The sequence below is a fragment of the Pipistrellus hanaki genome, assembly GCF_964339955.1.
Source record: "Pipistrellus hanaki genome assembly, chromosome: 17".
In the NCBI taxonomy this organism is placed as follows: domain Eukaryota; kingdom Metazoa; phylum Chordata; class Mammalia; order Chiroptera; family Vespertilionidae; genus Pipistrellus; species Pipistrellus hanaki.
This window is the reverse complement of record NC_140519.1, coordinates 37,722,106-37,741,649: the sequence shown is the minus strand read 5'-3', so window position 1 is coordinate 37,741,649 and position 19,544 is coordinate 37,722,106. Positions and strand designations below refer to the sequence as shown.

Here is a 19,544-nt window from a genome sequence, read left to right as displayed (position 1 = left end):
TTCTCCTCATCTATATTATAACAAATGACATTGAATGAAATGTTATTCAAGGACCTGCTAGAGTTAATTTTAAAGAAATGAAGTCTGTAAAGCTAATCATTGAATTTGTTCATCTCTCACTTAGGCCTTATCAATGTTTTAGATTATTCAAAGTGTTCATCAGAGTCATTGAGATAAGACATCAGTCAAAACTAATAGAACTTCTCCATCGCCCCTTAATTCAGCTGGAAAGATTTAATTACTAGTTGGTTTCAGGTTACTCAGATTTTGATGTCCTGGGCTTAGCATTTTAGAGCTATTTATAATGCAGTAGAGCTATGCATGAATTGGCGTTTTCCTGATAGTTTTAGCAGGCGAAACTGCTTCCTAGAAACTGAAAAGCATAAAAGGGGGATAAGTGTTTAACTGCCATTGAGGAATGCAACTAAAATGTCCCCATTTCTTTTTTATGTGGTGGCTCAGAGTCTCCAGCACAAGATAACTGTGGTAACGCATCGGCTGTAGCCCATCTGCTGGCCGAGGCCCAAGCAAGCCAGTATGGGGCAATCCGCCGGACACAGCAGTCTCGCCTGTGTGCCTAGGGGACAGACATGTCTTGGTTTTGTCACGGCATGTCTCTCTTTATTGGCATCTAATCCAAAGCACTCTGTAGGAATGTGTTTATTTTGCTCGAGAGCTGATTAAATAGAAAAATACTTAATAAACATATAGATACTTATTTCATCAGGCCAGCTATAGCTAAAACATTAATATCTTTGTAAGTAAAATACTTCAGTAGGTACAACCTGGGAGGAAATGTGGGATTCTTTTTCTTTGCCTTTTTTTTTTTTTCTTCCTTCTTTTATAGGAGAGATTAAGCATATTTAGATTTGATGGAGAGCTTGAGAGAAGAGAGGAAAGAATGATGGAACGAAGTACGTGAATAGATATGAAGAAGTAGGATTTCAAGGGAAAGAAAGAAATATTTTACTTGAGCAGGGAAGTGACAACTGAGGAGTTGAAATGAGAGAAGGGAGAGTGAAAAGAAAGGATAACTTCGCAAGCCCCTGGGTTGTTCAAATTGAAGGCCTTTTTCGGCACTGGCCTTGGCCAGCTCCTGGAAAGAAGAGAACCTCTGAGGTGGTTTTTGTATACCTGAGGACCTGCGGCTATGCTGCCCCAGTTTGAGAAGATATGTTTATCCTGATTTATGCAAACACCTGCTTTTGCTATTGGAAAGAGGGCTGGTGTCCGAGTAGCTGAGGGAAGGCACACGCGTGTTGCATGCCTGTGTGGCTAACCCACAGCAGAACCCCTAGACACCGAGGCTGGGTCAGCGGCACTGCTTGTCAGTGCTTCTCATGTGTCATCAATCACACATCATTGCTCTAGAATTGAAGGTCCCTGTGCGACTCCACCATGGTGGGAGTGTTTAAAGCCGTGTTCCCCTGTTTTTAACCTTTTAAAAGAGAATGTGAAAAACTTTTATGTGATAATTAGATTTTGAAGTGCTTTTGTACTTCTTGGGAGACCTAAGAAATAGCTTCCAGTGGGCTGCAATCCAAACTCATGTTACTGGAATTGAGGTTGTCTGTGAGTGTCTGCCCAGACACCTCCAGCTGTGTGGCCAACACTAGGTCACTTGGTTTCTTCTGGGTGTCCTCACCTTTAAAGTGGGGTTGGTAACGTCTGCCCCATAAAGTTTCATGATGCTAGGATCCTGTGAGAAAGCACAGGACCTAGGACAGTGTGTAACACAGTGTAAATGATTCATTGTTGGTACTTTCCCTTTCTCTTCCATTGATGGCTACAAGAAATGTTTTTCTCCCTTTTCTGTGGGAATGAAAGTAGAATCTAAATATCTTAAATTTACTGTAGATGTTTAGAGGTTAAACAACCAAAATAGATGCTTCGTGGCAGTTTCCAGTTATAATCTCAAAATAGTTACAGTAATTCAGTCAGGAGACAGGGCTACTCAGCTCAGAACAGATATACACGGAATCCTCCTTCCAGATAGGGAAATAGTGTCTATTTTGGGAGGAAGGCTGTGCCAGTAGACAACATTAACACCACTTTTAAGAGCACATTTTATAAGAAATTTAGTGTGAAGAGTTCAGCCTTTGTAATATAACTAGAGGCCTAGTGCACGAAATTAGTGCACAGAGGGGGGATCTCTCAGCCCAGCCTGCACCCTCTCCAATTGGGGACCCCTTGGGGGATGTCCGACTGTTGGTTTAGGCCCAATTCCACAGGGACATCCCTCTCGCAGTCTAGGACCACTGGCTCTTAACTGCTCACCTACCTGCCTGCCCTTTTTCCCCTAACTGCCTCTGCCTGCCTGCCTGATCACCCCTAACTGCCCTCCCCTGCAGACCTGGTCTCGCCCCCAACTGTCCTCCTCTGCTCATGATTTGGTTCTGACTGGTTGGTTTCTATGCCACTCAGCGTCAAAAGCTCTGTCTCCTAGGCAGCCATTGGCTCCCCACAGCACCCAGATTTGGTTCTGATTGGTCGGTTTCTATGCCAGTCAGTGTCAGAAGCTCTAGGCAGCCATTGGTTCTTAACAGCACCCACATTTGGTTCTGATTGGTCAGTTCCTTATGCCAGTCAATGGGGCCTGATCAGAAAGGCTGCTGATCAGCCCTGGTGGAGGCCTGGAGAGAAATGGAGATGCTGCTGCTGGTCAGACTGGGAGAAAAAGAGAGAGGCAAGTGCTGATCAAAAACTGCCTCAGAGGCAACGGATCAGTCCCTGCTTCTCTCTTCAGGCCTCTCTCTGGCTCTGATTTGCAGCCCCCTCAGCAGTCAGTGTCGGGGCACCGCACCTGCAGTAGAAGCAGTCAGCACTGGGTTGCCATGGCAAGACTGACTTCCGGTTGTTGAGCCTCAGTCATTACTGGTCATTACAACCAGGGTTCTAATATATTAGGATGTAAGTATCATTAATTACCACTGTTTTGTAAGTACATGCTGGAAGTATATGTGTCAGGTTCTCTTAAGCAGTCTTCATGGAAGGCTCACTGACTTGAGAGCGCCTCAGTGCAGAAGTAAAATCAGGAAATGCCTTCACGTATTGATGTTTTATTTATTTACTTTCTTACTTTACTGCCTACTATTCCTGCTGCTCAGTCTTTTTGGCAAAAGGCCCCTTACCTGTTTATATACATCTAAACTAATCAGTGGACCTGGATGGAATTTTGCTAGTACTTTGTTGCATTTCCCACTCTCATTGTTAGTAAAACGAGCGTGGCGGCCTCCATGAACAGTACTTTGTAAAACCAAACCAGATTCTGTTCAGCACAGTGACAAAGCTAAATCGGAATATTCGGGGGGAAAAGAAGTATGTCCCTCCAGGCCACATACAACTCGAAACAGTCTGAGGCATGTACTGGTAAATCTTACAAAGTGCTATAAGCAGTTCAGCATCAGAATTGCCATAGAAAATTATTGTTTTTAGCCATTCTATTGAGACTTCATATTGTTGGAATTGCTAGCAGATGGGAAAAGAGATGAGTCAGGGTACAGTATTAGCAATCCACATTTTTTAAATCATAGGCCACTAATAAGGTCTGTAGCATCTGTGAGGTTTATTTAAATAGTTGCTAAGAAGAGTTTGTTTTCCCAGTAAACACAGCTAATCTTGTACGGGATTTCCTTGATTGACTATTTGACTAACTGTGTTAACATTAACATCTAAGACCATTTGCTATGTTGTGGTGGTGCCTCATTTATTTTGACAGACTGATTATACTAGGTCTTGAAATGTTGTCACATTTATGCATTTAATGACTATTTTTTGAGATTGCAACTTTTAAAAAAAAATCACTCATATAATTAGGACTATTTTTGACAAAAGAAAATAATATAAAAATCTAAATGCTTTACCCTACAACTCTTAAAATGAAATGATTTGAGAAAGTGGTTCCTTCTTATCATTTAGCTATGATGGTTTAGGTTTTATTATGGGTAGGATACTGAAAGCTCTGGTTTTACTGAAAGCTCTTCCTGATCAGAAATAAGCAGCCTTCCAGTACTCATAAAGTTCAGGAATAATTCTACTTATTAGAAGTTTGAACTGTCAGAATTATCCGTGGCTTGATTTAATCTTATTTCCCATCTTAACTTTTTATGTCATTGAATTAGTTGTGTTGGTTTTTTTATGCAAGAGCCGGTAAGTTATTACTGTGCATATCTTTTACGTGGATTTTTGAGGGATATTGAGAAATATAATATTTTAGGTATTGATTTGTGATTTTACTTTCTGGATGAAATGTGATAATCCAGGGCTATTGTTAACAAAATGAGCTGTTTATTCAAACTGTCAGTAATGATCCAAAGCCAATTTTCAAGTGAAAATTGACTTGTATTAAAAGTATTTCTAACTCTTTCATTTAACTTATGAACACCTAATTATTATGCCATCTAATTATTGTTGTTAAGAAATTTAGGGGTTTATATAAAGTCTTTCATTTGTTTTAAACAAACTTTTTATGAGAACTCGGAGATCTTAGTCTACCAGCTGACCTAAGCTTAGCGGAGATGGCAGTTCTACCTTTTGTTGAGCTTCTGCAGTTTATTCCTTTTTAGAAGACTGCTCTCTAAAAAATATCGAGATGTGGGGTTTTTCATTCCCTGTGTCCATTATAGCTCATACTGGTTGAAGACCCCAGGCACATCTCAGCAGCACACCCGTTCCTTGTGGTGACTTAACACTTTAAACAATGGCGGTGCTGGATTCAGAATGTCAATTTGGGCCCTAGCTGTGTGCTCAGTGGGTTGTCATCATCCTGTGCACTGAGCAGTTGCTGGTTTGATTCCCAATCAGGGCGCGTGCCCAGATTTCCGGCTCCATCCCTGGTAGGGGCCGTGCAGGAGGCAGCTGACTGATGTTTCTCTCTCACATTGGTGTTTCTCTCCCTCCTCCCTTTTCCTAAAAGTCAATTTAAAAAAAATATTTTTTTAAAAAAAGAATGTCAAACTTGGTATAACGAGAAAAAAAAAAAGCATTGACCTAGAGGGCAGGTTACAGCTTTGTATTAACCAGGAACGTAGCTTTGAGCAAGCCACCTCTTAACTCCTCACCTAAAATTCCGGGAAATAACATAGAATGTTCTCTTTTATAATAATATTCTAAAGGTTTAACTCATATACCAACTTTATAGTTTTTATAAATGTTTTTGTTTTCTTTTAAGTAAATGCTTTGGGTAATCCTGGATAATCCCAGATCATTTTAATAATCGAAGATCTCAAAAGGTATTTCTCTCAAGTCCATCTGATTCAGATTACCTGAAGTCAGTTTAAACTCTTTTTATGGAGTTAATTTTATTCTCTGCCTTTATAAATATGTATCGACCCCTGATATTTACATTTCAAATATCTAAGAAAGGCAAAAAATCTTGTGAATAGAAAAAAAAAATCCCTCAGGTAATAGAACATCATCATTCTGAAACTTCTTTTTTTAAATTTAAATTCTTTATTGTTTAAAGTATTATATAAGTTTCCTTTTCTCCCCATTGTCCTCTCCCTGGCTGCCCCCACACCCAGCACATGCCCTCACCACACACACACACACACACACACACACACACACTGTGTCCATTGGTTATGCTCATACACATGCATACAAGTTCTTTGGTTGATCCCTTAACCTCTCACCCCCCTGCCTTTCCTCATAGATTTGACAGTCTGTTCAATGCTTCTATGTCTCTGGCTCTCTATTTTGTTCATCAGTTTATGTTGTTCATTACATTCCATAAATGAGTGAGATCATGTGATATTTATCTTTCTCCGACTGGCTTATTTCACTTAGCATAATGCTCTCCAGGTCCATCCATGCTGTTGCAAATGGTAAGAGTTCCTTCTTTTTTACCGCAGCATAGTATTCCATTGTGTATTATAGATGTACCACAGTTTTTTAATCCACTCATCTGCTGATGGGCACTTAGGCTGTTTCCAAATCTTAGCTATGGTGAATTGTGCTGCTATGAACATAGGGGTGAATATACCCTTTCCGATTGGTGTTTCTGGTTTCTTGGGATATGTTCCTAGAGTGGGATTACTGGATCAAATGGGAGTTCCATTTGTAAGTTTTTTAGGAAACTCCATACTGTTCTCCACAGTGACCGCACTGCATTCCCACCAGCAGTGCAGGAGGGTTCCTTTTTCTCCGCATCCTCGCCAGCACTTGTCATTTGTTGATTTGTTGGTGATTGAAACTTAATTTCTTTGAGTGTTTTTAAAGAAGGTGTGGGTCCTGCTTCTGTCTTTGTGTTCAAGTTCTTCCTGTCACTGCATGTCAGCTCATTTATTAATCAAGTTTCGTGTCCCTAGTGTTTGTAAAGTTTGCTTCACAATATTTTTCCACAATATTAGGCCATTGTTCATTGTGCAAGTTCTATTTTATCGTTAAATTTAGTACAAAATTATATTAAATAAAATTAGCCTAAAACATAAAATCCTTTTCCAGATGAGTTATTCATTTTTGTGCATTTGTTCATTTACAATAAAAACCACAAGGTGTGCATGTTCTAACACCTTCTTTTCACTGGCTTAGAGCTGTGGTAACACAGCTGCGTGTGTTCCATATATTGGAGAAAGATGCTGCTAAGTAGCAATAAAAAATGTAAGTCAAGTTGCTCCATGCACATAGCAACTGGAAGCAGCCTCTCTTCCCTTTGATAAAGGTGCTCAGAAAACCTGGTGTTAGTCAAGGAAACTTTGTCTAGTAATATTGTCAGGAAGCTCAACTTTTCCTTCTGACATTATCCTTATTTGCCCTCGAAATGATTTTAATTTGAGTTAGCATTTTAAAAGGGCGGTAGTGGATTGTGTGATATTATAGGGCCAGTTTATCATTATGAGTCTCCATAAAATTTTATCTGATCTGTGAGTCCTTTTACTAATCAAGCATATTGTGCAGGGCTGTTTTTCAAGAGATCGGAAAGCTGCTTCTGCCACGTTTCCCACCATCAAACCATTTCCAGGCTGTGGGAGGCTTAATGGCTATAGAAACAGAGTGGTGAATATATGTTATTAGGGTTTAACTAGGAGCCAACACCCAGACCCACCTTATAAAAAGTGAAAAATGCTGCCAGCTAACCTCACTTTTTCCTTTTTTTGTTTTTAATCTAGTTACCACAATTTAGATTTATTTAGAAATCTTAATATTTCTGTAATATTATTAACAAAATGAGAAGAACCTCTGACCACAAATGCTAAGGTTTGGGGATTATTTTCTGTTGAATACCATATACAGACCATATGATCAGGGACAAAACCTTTTCCAGGAAATCTTAGCCTCATCCTGGGCTTCTGTTTTATCCTAAATGCTGATGATGTCTTTAGCTTGAATCTCTCCCCTGAGCTCCAAACCTCCAAATTATAATCCATAACTAACATATCCACCTTGATGCCTTGCTTCTCTCTCAAAAGCAACAGGACTAAGCTCAGTTTCATTAACTGCCCTATCTACCCACCACCCAACCTTAAAGCAGGAGTCATTTTTAGCCCTCTTTTCTTTCCGAACCCTCATGATCAGCCAACCCGAGCCCAATCAGTTCTGCATTCAGGCTCTCTAATGTCTCTCTTCTCCTTCTTCTACTTCTGCTCTCCGGATTCAGCCTCAGCTCTCACTAGACTGTTTCAGTAGCCTGCTGACGGGTCTTCCTTCCTCCATTTCCCCAGGGCAATCTATTTTCTACACCCGCCATTGGAGATATTTTTCTAAAGCTCACTCATGTATGATCATGTCACCATTGGTGCTCAGAATTATCAAGTATTTCTTTTCTGATAACAGAAAGTTTGCAGCAACATGCCTAAGGCCCCCAGCAATCTGCCTCCTCCCTTCCTGCCTCATCCTCTGGCCCTGGGGTCCCTCACACATCAGCTGGCCGATGTCTCCAAGATGTCAGGCATTTGTGTGCCTTCTGCTATTTCCTCCTGCCTGTCCTGTTTCTCATCTTCTCAGCTTACTCACCCTTCAGTGAACGAGCTGTTCTGGACCCGTCTTGCCAGTTAGATTGCAAGCTCTCTGTGGGAGGCAGAGTGATTTATTCTTCTCTGAATTGGTGGTGCTTGGTCCATAGAAAATACCAATAAATACTTGATAAATGAGTCATCTGAAGTTCTCTGGCAGTCCCGCTGAAAACATAGCTCTAAATGAAGCTTATGTGGAAGTTGGATTTCCTGTCACCTCAACCTTACACAGCCATGGATTTGAAATCAGATTATGAAAACAACATCACCAAAAACACTAGCTTTAGCACTAAAGCCATGCTCTAACTTTCCTAAACAGGTCTGGCTTTCACTCTGAACTTATTGGGTCGGCAGCTAAGTAATTGCGGATTTTTTAAAGAAAATCAAAGACAATTTTTTCATGGAACTAAATAACTTTATTATTTAATGTATTGCCCATTTTGATCAATGACCTTTTGCCATCTTTCAGGCAGCATCATAATCCCACGTTCAAAAAACTTCTGTTTTTTATTAGCAAAAAACTGAATCAGGTACGATTTGACATCATCATCATTATTGAAATTTTTACCATTCAAGGAGTTTTGTAAAGATCGAAACAAAAAGTAATCAGATGGTGCAAGGTCAGGACTATATGGTGGATGTGGCAAAACATCCCAACCAAGCTCCATTAATTTTTGCCGAGTGACCAAAGATGTGTGTGGCCTTGCATTGTCATGATGGAATACAACACCTTTTCGATTTGTCAATTCGGGCCACTTTTCTTCAACTGCATTGTTTAATTTCGTTAGTTGTTCAATGTAGACATCAGAATTGATCGTTCGGTTGGGTGGTAAGAGTTCAAAGTAGACAATTCCTTTGTAATCCCACCAAACTGATAACAAAACCTTCTTTTGATGAATATCAGCTTTTGATGTTGTTTGAGTTGGTTCACCTGGCCTGCTCCACGATCTTTTCTGCTTGATATTGTTGTAAACAACCCATTTTTCATCGCCAGTTATCAGTCGTTTTAAAAATGGATCATTTTCATTACGTTTCTTTAGCAAATCGCAGCTGCTAATGCGTTGCATTAACTGTGATTCTTTCAGTTCGTGAGGAACCCATGTATCGAGTTTTTGAACATAGCCAAGTTGTTTTAAGTGATTTTCAATGCATGTATGTGATACATGAAGCTTCTCTGCAATCTCACGTGTTGTACTGTGACAGTCCGAATTGATTATTGCTTTGATTAGGGCGTCATCAACTTCAACTGGACGACCAGAGCGTCTTTCATCTTTGAGTGAAAAATCACCAGAACGAAATTTGGCAAACCAATTTTGACACTGCCGTTCTTTTAAGGCTTCGTCACCATAAACAGCACATAACTTTTTATGAGCTTGTGATGCGTTTTTCCCTTGCGGAAATAAAAAAGCAAAATATGACGAAAATGTTCCTTTTGATTTTCCATTTTTCAACGAACGCCAAACAAAAACTACAAAACAGATCAAAAAACTTTTTTTACTGATTAACAGCTGAATAGCCAACTATCAAATACAAAATGTGTTTTACATTTGTACTACGTCTGCAAACCTAAAAATTCAACTGAAGCCATATATGTGTGAAACCCGCAATTACTTAGTTGCCGACCCAATATATTTAATATAAGAATAAAAAACGATTATTTAATCAGTTTTCTGGGTCCCAGGAGATTAACAAATTTGAAGTAGAGAGAGGGTACAAGCCCACTGATGGCCATGAAAGGGAGCTGATAGGTTCTCCCCAAATGAAGATAAAAAGCCAAAAAGGAAAGACAGAATGATTACCTGGCACAGATTAGTAATCAATAGTAATAATCATCCTCAAGGAAAGTCTCTTAGGTCCTGTGTCCTCTGCCTTAGGAGGCAGCATATTTCATTAAATGCTTTATAAAGATTTTCCGTTCAAAAGTTTTATCACTTAAAGAACTAAGACTTAGGTATTTCATGAATTTACTTATCTGGGTACTTCATGAATTTATATATGTGGAACATCCAATTCCCTAATGGTGCCAGATAATGTCTCCAACATCAAGATCTGTGTGTGTTTTTTTGCAAAGTTTACATATGAAAATATGTCAGAGGAAGAAGTTTTTTCTTATAAGTAGCTTTTTTCCCTGGATTTGGTTTATTATTGTAATATTTTTATAAACTTATTGGCAATTTGCCTCTCTAAAGGTAGTATATTTACAAGAGTATCTTAATGCAAAAAAATAATGTTAAGTAATGATAATTGTTTACTTTGATATCATTTCTCCTAATCTTAGAGTGACCCATTCCTTTGAGTCATTTATTCTGTATTCTTACTTATCTACCCACCTTCTTGTCATGATGCCTAGCAATATAGTTGAGTAGTTTCTAGTTGTGTGTGTACAATCTCTAAAGTTTAAATATTTTGTGGAATATCTGTATTAGAGACATGAGACTCAGATATAAAAATCAATAATAAAATAATACATGACTTTAGAATCAAATACTGAATTGTATAATGTGGTTGTGCTGTTATACAGAAATTCAACGATGGGCTGAAATGGAAAGAGAGGCGAAGCGAAATGGGATCTATGTAGACAGCACGTGTCTCTCTCAGGGGAACGTGGCTGTGTGTAGTCGTTACTAACCCTTCACCTCACCTGTGTGTGCAAGTTTCGAGATCCTGTTGGCTTATTCTTTATCCCCACAGGATAAAGTATAAGTACTGGCATAACAGGTGCATGATCAATACTTATATTAAAATCAATGAAAGCATGTAATACCATGCATTATATGTAAACATATACACTGAGTGGCCAGATTACTATGATCTCTGAACGCATAATCATCTGGCTACTCAGTGTGTGTGTGGGGGGCGGGGGGGGCAGTGCATGGATGGGGTCCAGCCAACCTAGCCAGGGAAGGGGACATGGGCGGTTGGCCGGCCTGATTGCTGGTGGAACTCCTGGTCGAGGGGACAATTTCATATTAGCCTTTTATTATATAGGATATACACTGACTGGCCAGATTATTATGCGTTCAGAGATCATAATAATCTGGTCACTCAGTATATAATAGTATAACAATAAGCTCTATTGTTTGGATGATAGACTAAAAGGTAACGACCACTTTTACACATACCAGAACTTCGCACACACCAGAGCCTGGAGGCCACTCCGTCTTCATCCTGGATTTTCCTTCTGCATATTTCAAAACTGATTTTTAGAGGAAGAAGAAGGGAGAGGGGAAGAAGCATTGGTATGAGAGCGAGAGAGCGATTGGCGGCCACTCCTGCATTTTTGGAGCTCCTCTTTGAATTTACTTTAGAATCGTAACACATTCTTTTCAGCATCTCCAGTGGTGACGAATCTTTTTCACCGGAGAATGGATTTTATTTTTGGAGCCAAAAGACCCTAGGGCCAGACATAGTGACGAAAGCTGGGGGGTCAAGCAGGAAGGCTGTTTGGGGTTAAAATTGACATGTGACTGTAAAGTCATGAGCGTGTTTTCTGGCTTGGCTCATAACATAACCAAAGATAGTGATCTTAAAACAAAAAATAATCTGCAAGTTTCATCATTTTAAGGCCAAGTCTGGGTCACTCTCCTCATTTTCCTGCTCCAGAGTTGGCCCAGGCTCCCTGGAGTGCAGTCCCTGCTGTGCCTGGCTCTCAGGGCCCCGCCCGCCCAAGTTCCCTGATGCCCGTGGTCCTTCTCAACATGGCAGGGGCCTCCGCAGGGCCCTGCTCACCTGTCTCTTGTTCAGGGACCAGCGCAGCCCCTGCTCCCTAAAGAGTACCTTCTCTCCATTGAATTTATAGCGAGGCTCTTGTCTCTTTTTGGGAATCTGTCTAAGAATCCAGTGGTCCTGGCTGCTGTGGCTGAGTTGGTTGGGTGCCTATCCATGCACTGAAAGGCTGTTGGTTCCATTCCTGGCCAGGGCACATGCCCAGGCTGTCCCCAGTCAGGGCATGCAAGAGGCAGCAGATTGCTCTTTGCTCTCACACCAATGCTTCTCCCCCTCTTCCTTCCTCTTCCTCTAAAAATCAATTTTGAAATATTAAAAAAAAAAAAAAAGGAGTTTTCCTAGTAGATACTACCCAAGTGTCCTCTTAAAAATATACATTAAATAGAAATAACAGTTGCTCTCCCCAGGAAAACGCACACGTGAACATGCAGAATTTTACACATGAGAAGTTGATTCCTGGACGTGAGTTAAGAACCTTTCACTCTAATTTGTACCACACACAATAGGGTTTAATTTTATAGGATCTTGCATCAATCCCTAAATGTTTATAGTTGCTAATCTTGCCCTTCCCTTCCAACTTTAATTTGTAAGTTTCCTAAGGCAAGGAAATAGTTTGGAACTCATTTGCTTTCCCTACACTACCTACCAGGATGTTGAGTATGTAATAGCATTCTGTAAATCATTATGGTTGAACAGATTTTTTTAAACCACCTGTTTGCCACCATTGCTTTCAGAGTCAGTTTCTTAAAAGAAGAAAATCACAAAGTTTTAGATTTTTTTAAATGTTAATAAAATAAAAGCATAAGTGTTCAGTTATTTATCTCAGGTCATGCCATAAACCCTGAGCTGACATCCCCAAAAGTTGTGCTCAGGAGATAATCTTTTACTGTTTTGACGTATAAAGTTCAGGGTGCCACAGACCCTGATACAGAACACACTTTATCCACAATACACAATACACAAATACACATGTGACGTAAGACCTCCTGCGCCGCAGAAAACCAGGAGAGCATGTGTGAGTGTTGTCCCCAGAGGCAATCAAACTACATCATTTAGTCCAGCACCTTTTCAGCCTGTGTGCCCCAGGAATTTTTAAAACATGCAATACCTGACTATTTAGTCAGTGCCACTGACCTCTTTTTCGTTAGATTTTCAAATTTAAAAAAAGACAACAGCCAATACAACAATAGCTGTTCAGTGTGAATGAATCAAAATTATACCTATTTTTAAAAATATATATTTTATTGATTTTTTACAGAGAGGAAGGGAGAGGGACAGAGAGCTAAAAACATCGATGAGAGAGAAACATCGACCAGCTGCCTCTTGCACACCCCCTACTGGGGATGTGCCTACAACCAATGTACATGCCCTTGACCGGAATCGAACCTGGGACCTTTCAGGCCGCAGACCGACGCTCTATCCACTGAGCTAAACCAGTTTTGGCAATACCTATTTTTTTTTTTATCAGTTTAGCAAAAAGTATATTTTTTGGTGTGCTGAATTTTAGTAATGAGTTTATATGTGCCATGAGATGAAAAAGGTTGAAAATCACTAATTTAATCAAATATTATTATTGTCAAACTATAAAATATACAGTGAAAACCTTACAGGCACTTCATTGTCAAATTGGCCATGCCCATGTCAGATCTTACATGACACTTAGCAGGTTTGGAATATATTTTTTTTAATTTTCATTTTAGAGGGGAGGGGGGAAAGAGAAAGAGAAACATCAATTTGTTTTGTTGTTCCACTTATTCATGTTCATTGGTTGATTCTTGTATGTGCCCTGATCAGGGATCAAACCCGCAATCTTGGCTTATCAGGATGACACTCTAACCAACTGAGTTATCCGGCAAGGGCAGATTTGGGATATTTTGAATCATAAATTAAAAATCCTATTTTATGAAAATGCTCAGGATAAAATTATCAGTAATTTAATTTTTTAAAATTAACTTTCAGAGTGTATAAATGTTAAGCATTTGGTAAAATGGAGGATAGACAGTTAATTTAACTTGTATTCAGTTTGGTCACAATCTTGGGTGGTGTCTACACGTGTTCATGATCGTCTTGGCACTCCATACTGGCCGGGGTGTGAGCCATTAGAGTGCATTTCTATGGAGCATGACCTGAAGGTCTATTTGTTGGCAATAGTGAATTTTTCTTTCTGCCTTTTTTAAAACAGATATATTCCCCAGCTTATTTTTCTCACTTGCTCTTTTTTAAAAACAGTGGTTTTTTTGTTTTTGTTTTTTATTATTCTGTTGCAACTTCCTTGAGATTCCTACAAGATGTGGCTCCTTGATTCTTCATGGAAGACATTCCTATTGTGATTATTGAGCCATATTTCAAAGATAATGTAAAGAGTTTGCTGAAATAGTTATGCTGAGACTCATTAGGTTTTAATATATTGTAGACAGTCTTACTATATTCATCTCTTCATTGTCTCCTTTGTCCAGTTAAAAAACCTGAGTTTGGAAGAACTGCAGACGCGGTTGAAAGCCCTAGACCCCATGATGGAGCGGGAAATCGAAGAGCTCCGCCAGAGGTACACAGCGAAACGGCAGCCCATCCTGGACGCCATGGATGCAAAGAAAAGAAGGCAGCAAAACTTCTGATCTCGTTTCCTCTCTCTTTGTTTCTATAACTATTCTGGAGACCAAGAAACCACTAAGAATTGAAGGAATAGTATGATTTCTTTTTAATTCCTAAGATCTGTGCTCTACAGCTAGGCAATGGTCAAAAACTGATTAGTACCTATTACCCAGGTAAAGTTCCAAAAGGTACAGTCTACAACTGTACCCGTTCTGTTTTCATTTGTAAACAATGAAAACAGCAGACATGTAGTCTTCTCTGTATCCGTCAGCTGCATACCAGCACTAAAACTGTTATGAAAATGAAGGCTGGGTTTAGAGACCTTGAAAATCCAAAGCTATTGTTTAATTATACAGCACTGAAGGGCTTTATGTTACAACAGTCTTTATTCTTATTTAGTAGCCTATTTATTATATCCTTTTAGGTAAACTTATTTATTTATGCCATTTCACTTTGTTTTGTTTTTCTAAAGACACGATCAGGATAGCTTTGGTGAAGGTAGGAAAGTATTAATAGATAATAATATTCAACCAAATTATACTCTAAGCAGGGAGCTATGGGGTACATTTCTTGATTTCCAGGATAGTTTTTCAATAGAAGCAAAGCAATAATAGCAATAGTACCTAAATGGGCCAGGCATTTTTTATACTGAAGCAATAATTCCATTTTTACCTCCTGAAATTTTTAACTTTTTAATTCTTAATATTTGGTACAAATAGAACTATATATATTTAGGTCAGACAGAGTTATAATGTTTAAAACCAAAGAAATCAATGCACAGAAAAAGTGTGGTAAATATTTTAAAAGAAATCCTTAAGTCAAATGTAATTTCTTAATATTGTTTTACGTGTCATGTGTAGGTCTGATAGCTGAACTGTGTCAAACTGTAATAAGCTCATCAAATTTATTTCTGTGAAAATACACTCAATTGTCACAGGACCTTTTTGTTGATTTCATTTATTTCCTGGGAATTGATAAACATCATGTGCCTGACGATAACAAAATAGCAAAAACATTTGCACTGAACTGTGCAAGCCTTGGGGAGTGAAAAAAGAATAAAACCATGAAAAAGAAACTCATTCTAAGCTCAATGAACATTTTCGTGATTGAACTGGGACCAGTCATTTCCAAAGCTACATCTGGCCATCTTGACAGCTTTTGTGTGTGTGTGTTTTTAACTACTATGTGTAAGTCATGAAGACAAATAAATTTTACTGTGACACCCAGCACATTTCATCTCTGTATGTTTTTTTGTTGTTTTGTTTTGTTTTGTTTTTTAAGTCATCACTGGGATTCTCTTTTCCAGAGAAGGAAGATATATTATTAGTCAGGATAGGCAAGATTGCTCAGTGATAATAACCCTGAGACTTCAGTCATTTAATATAACACAGGTCATTTCTCTTTTGTGCTCCCTGCCCATCCCAGGTTGGCCAGGCGCCCTCTCCTGTCACGCCCCAGGAGCTGCTGATGGAGCACCCTCCTCTACAACCGCAGCAAGGGAAGCACTGACAAGTCTCACACTAGCTCCCCCCAGCAGTGACTCATGGCCACTCCTAATTCCCTAGGAGCAAGGAAATGCAGCCTTACCTTGTGCTTTGCGGGCGAGAGACGGGAAATGCTGGCGAGTTCACTAGTGACAGCCACAGAAGGTATTTCACCTCTGAAAAGCATCTACTCCTTTTAAAAGTGGCATTTGCACCCTAGGGAATGCCTTGGAGTATATTGCTCTTTTGAGCTCTTAAAATTATATGTATAATTGGGTATAAATTACAAGATTTTAAAATAGTGGCTAAGTATTGAAAATTTTATAAAGGTTTGTAAGAATGGAACTACATGTAGCTTCAGCTACATCTTTATTGGAATCTGTTCAGGATTCCCCCCCCCCCCTTTTTTAATTGATAATACCTTGCCTAATTTGATGGAATCAAATAACTAATTGGCTATCACCAAAGTAAAATCACCTTCTGAAATGAAAATTTTACTAAATTTTACTAAATTAGAAAATGTATGCAAGGAGACTTGACTTGGGGTAGTAAACACACAATACAGTGCACAGAGGATGTGGAATTGTGCACCTTAAACCCCAACGATTTTGTTCATCAGTGTAACCCCAATAAAAAAAGAAAATTTATGCAAATTCACTCAATAAGGCCTGTTAACCGCTCTTACTAATTCAGTCTCAATAAAAATCCTCCTGTTAATAGTAAATATCAAATGTTACAATCACATTAAGATTTTTACGTAAATAGACGTTATATTTATGTTCTTCTTTAAAATACACATTTTAGAGAATTAAGCACAATGGGCATTGTTTAATTTTAGAGCCTTAGGAAGCTGTAGAACAGTTTAGGATAGATAATCTGTTTTAAATTTTTTTCCTATCTTCTCACCCTCTGTCCCCACCAATCAGGAAAAAAAATGGAACTTAACATTAAGTTTTGAGGAGCCAAAAACCATGAAAGAAACCCTCGAGTGTAGGTAAGCCTTGATTAATTGTGATGTTTAGGAAAGAGAGTTTTCAATTAATTTTAATGAGTTTGAGAAGCAGCCTCTTCAAGGAGGGAGAATTCAGAGGAGCCACAGATGCAGCCCAGAGCTTACTGTGGGGCTCAGCAGGGAGAGGGGAGGAATCGGGTTGTGGCAGCTGGGAAGAGCCATGGGAGTTAGTGAGCATTCCTGCAGGAGTGGGCAGGAACAAGCTGCTGCTGAGCCCAGTGAGCACAGCCACGGTGCCTGGAAATCAACATTCCAGACAGAAACCAAGCCAGGGAGCCTGCCTGGTGCCTTCCTTCATCTCCCAGAGCGCTCCTCCCTTTGTGTCGGGTTGCAGAGCACATCGTCTGCAAACCTGAGAACTGGTCCTAAAGAAACACTTTCCCAGAGCGAAGGGCTCACTCTTCAACTAATCCCAGGACCATGGAGGTCTGCTGGTCGCCATTGCTGGGAAGGCAAAGCAACAAAGGCACCTACATATTCCACTGTCGGCTCAAGATAGCTCACCCAAACAGAAAATCAATAAAGAAATAGACTTCAATGACACGTTTGACCAAATGGATATAATTGACACAGAGCCTTTCATCCCAGAGCGTCAGATGTTACATATTTCTCCAGCGCACATAGAACATTCTCAAGGATAGACCATATGTTGGTCACAAAAGTAGCCTCAACAAATTCAAGGAGGTTGAAATCATATCAAGCCTATTCTTTGACCACAATGCTTTGGAATTAGAAATCAACTGCAAAAAATAAGCTTTTAAAATACTCACAAATATGTAGAGATTAAACAACCTACTACTAAAAAAAGACTGCATCAAAGAAGAAAGAAAAGGTGAGATTAAAATATATAGAGACAAATAAGAATGACAGTACGACATACCAAAACCTTTGGGATGCAGTGAAAGCAGTAATAAAAGGGAAGTCTATATCATTACAAATCTGTCTCAAGAACCAAGAAAAATCCGAACAGTCTAACATTACATCTTATCGAACTAGAAAAAGAAGAGCAAAGCAGCCCCAAGTCAGAAAAAGAAAGGAAATCATAAAATTTAGAGCAAAACTAAATGAAATAGAAAACAAAACAAAAAATTAATTCAAAAAATGAATAGAACAAAGAGCTGGTTCTTGGAAAATATTAATATTGACAAAGTCCTGGCTAGACTCACTAAGGAAAAAAGACAAAAGACTCATATAAACAAAATTAGAAATGAAAGAGAAGGTACCATAGACATCACAAATAGAAAGGATCATACTAAAATACTATGAAAGATTATATGCCACCAAATTCAATAACCTAGAAGAAATGGATTAGTTCCTAGAAATATATAACCTTCCTTGACTGAATCATAAAGAATTAGAAAATCTAAATAGACTGATCAACAGTGGAAAAATTGAAACAACCATCAAAATAGAAGTCCAAGACAAGATGGCATCATTAGGAAATTATACTAAACATTCAAAAACTGGATACCTATGCTTCTCAAACTCTTCCAAAAAATTGAAGAAGAGGTGATAGTTCCTAACAAATTTTATATAGCTAACATAACCCTGATACTAAAACCAGGCAAGGATTACACACACAAAAAAGCAAACTGTAGACCAGTATTTCTGAGGAATACAGATGCAGAAATCCTAAACAAAATACTAGGAAATCGAATACACAAGACATTTAAAAAACAAAACAAAACGTCACAATTAAGTGGAGTTTATTCAGGGGCAACACCTGCAAATCAATCAATGTAATACACCACATTAACAAAAGAAAGGACAAAAGTCATATGATCTTAACATTAAATGCAGAAAAAGCATTTCATAATACAACATCCATTTATGATTAAAACATTCAAATCGGTATGGAAGGAAAGTTCCTCAACATAATAAAAACCATATTTAACAAACCCTCAGCTAATATCATGCTCTACACTGAAAAACTGAAAGCTCTTCCTCTCACCACTCTAATTCAGCATAGTGCTTGGAAGTCCTGGCCAGAACAATCAAGCAAGATAAAGAAATAAAGGCATCCAAACTGGGAAGAAAGAAGTAAAACTCACTTTTTGCAGATGACATGATTCTGTATATAGAAAACCCTAAAGACTCCACCAAAAAAACTATTAGAAACAATAAACAAATATAATAAAGTTCAGGATACAAAATCAATATACAAAAATTCACTGCATTTCTATACTATCAAAAAAAATTTCAGAAAAGGAAATGAAAAAAATATCCTTTTGCAATTGCAACCGAAAAAACAAAATAAAATACCTAGGAATAAAGTTAACAAAGGATGTGAAGAACCTATATACAGTACTGGAAACTACAAAGCTTTATTAAAAGAGAGTGAAAAATCACATTGAAATGGAAAGATATTCCATGTTGATGGGTTGGAAGAATCAACATAGTTATAATGTCCATATTACCCAAAGAAATATGGGGATTTAATGCAATCCCCATCAAAATCCCAATGACTTTTTTTTTAAGAAATAGAATAAAAAACCATCAGATTTGTATGGGACCACAAAAGACTAGAATAGCCAAAACAAACCTGAGGAAAAAGAATGAAGCCAGACGAGTCACACTCATTGACTTCAAATTATACTACAGAGCTACAATAATCAAAACAGCATGGGTGTAGACAGAAGAACAGATACACAGACCAATGGAACAGAATTGAGAGCCCAGAAATAAAACCATATGTGTATGGGAAACTAATTTTTGACAAAGGAGCCAAAAACATACAATGGGGAAAAACCTATTCGATAAAAGGTGCTGGGAAATTGT

General features: G+C 38.6%; 1 protein-coding gene across 1 annotated transcript in view; it reads left to right on the top strand.

The window, feature by feature from the left end:
- The window catches only part of STK3 (serine/threonine kinase 3), a 192,811-nt gene extending 177,312 nt beyond the window's left edge, over positions 1 to 15,499 (top strand). Inside the window, exon 11 of the mRNA XM_084864579.1 lies at positions 14,135 to 15,499. Within this exon, the coding sequence (XP_084720705.1) occupies positions 14,135 to 14,293 (159 nt within the window). The 3' untranslated portion in view covers positions 14,294 to 15,499. The remainder of the gene's footprint in view (positions 1 to 14,134) is intronic.
- Positions 15,500 to 19,544: the final 4,045 nt, after the last annotated feature.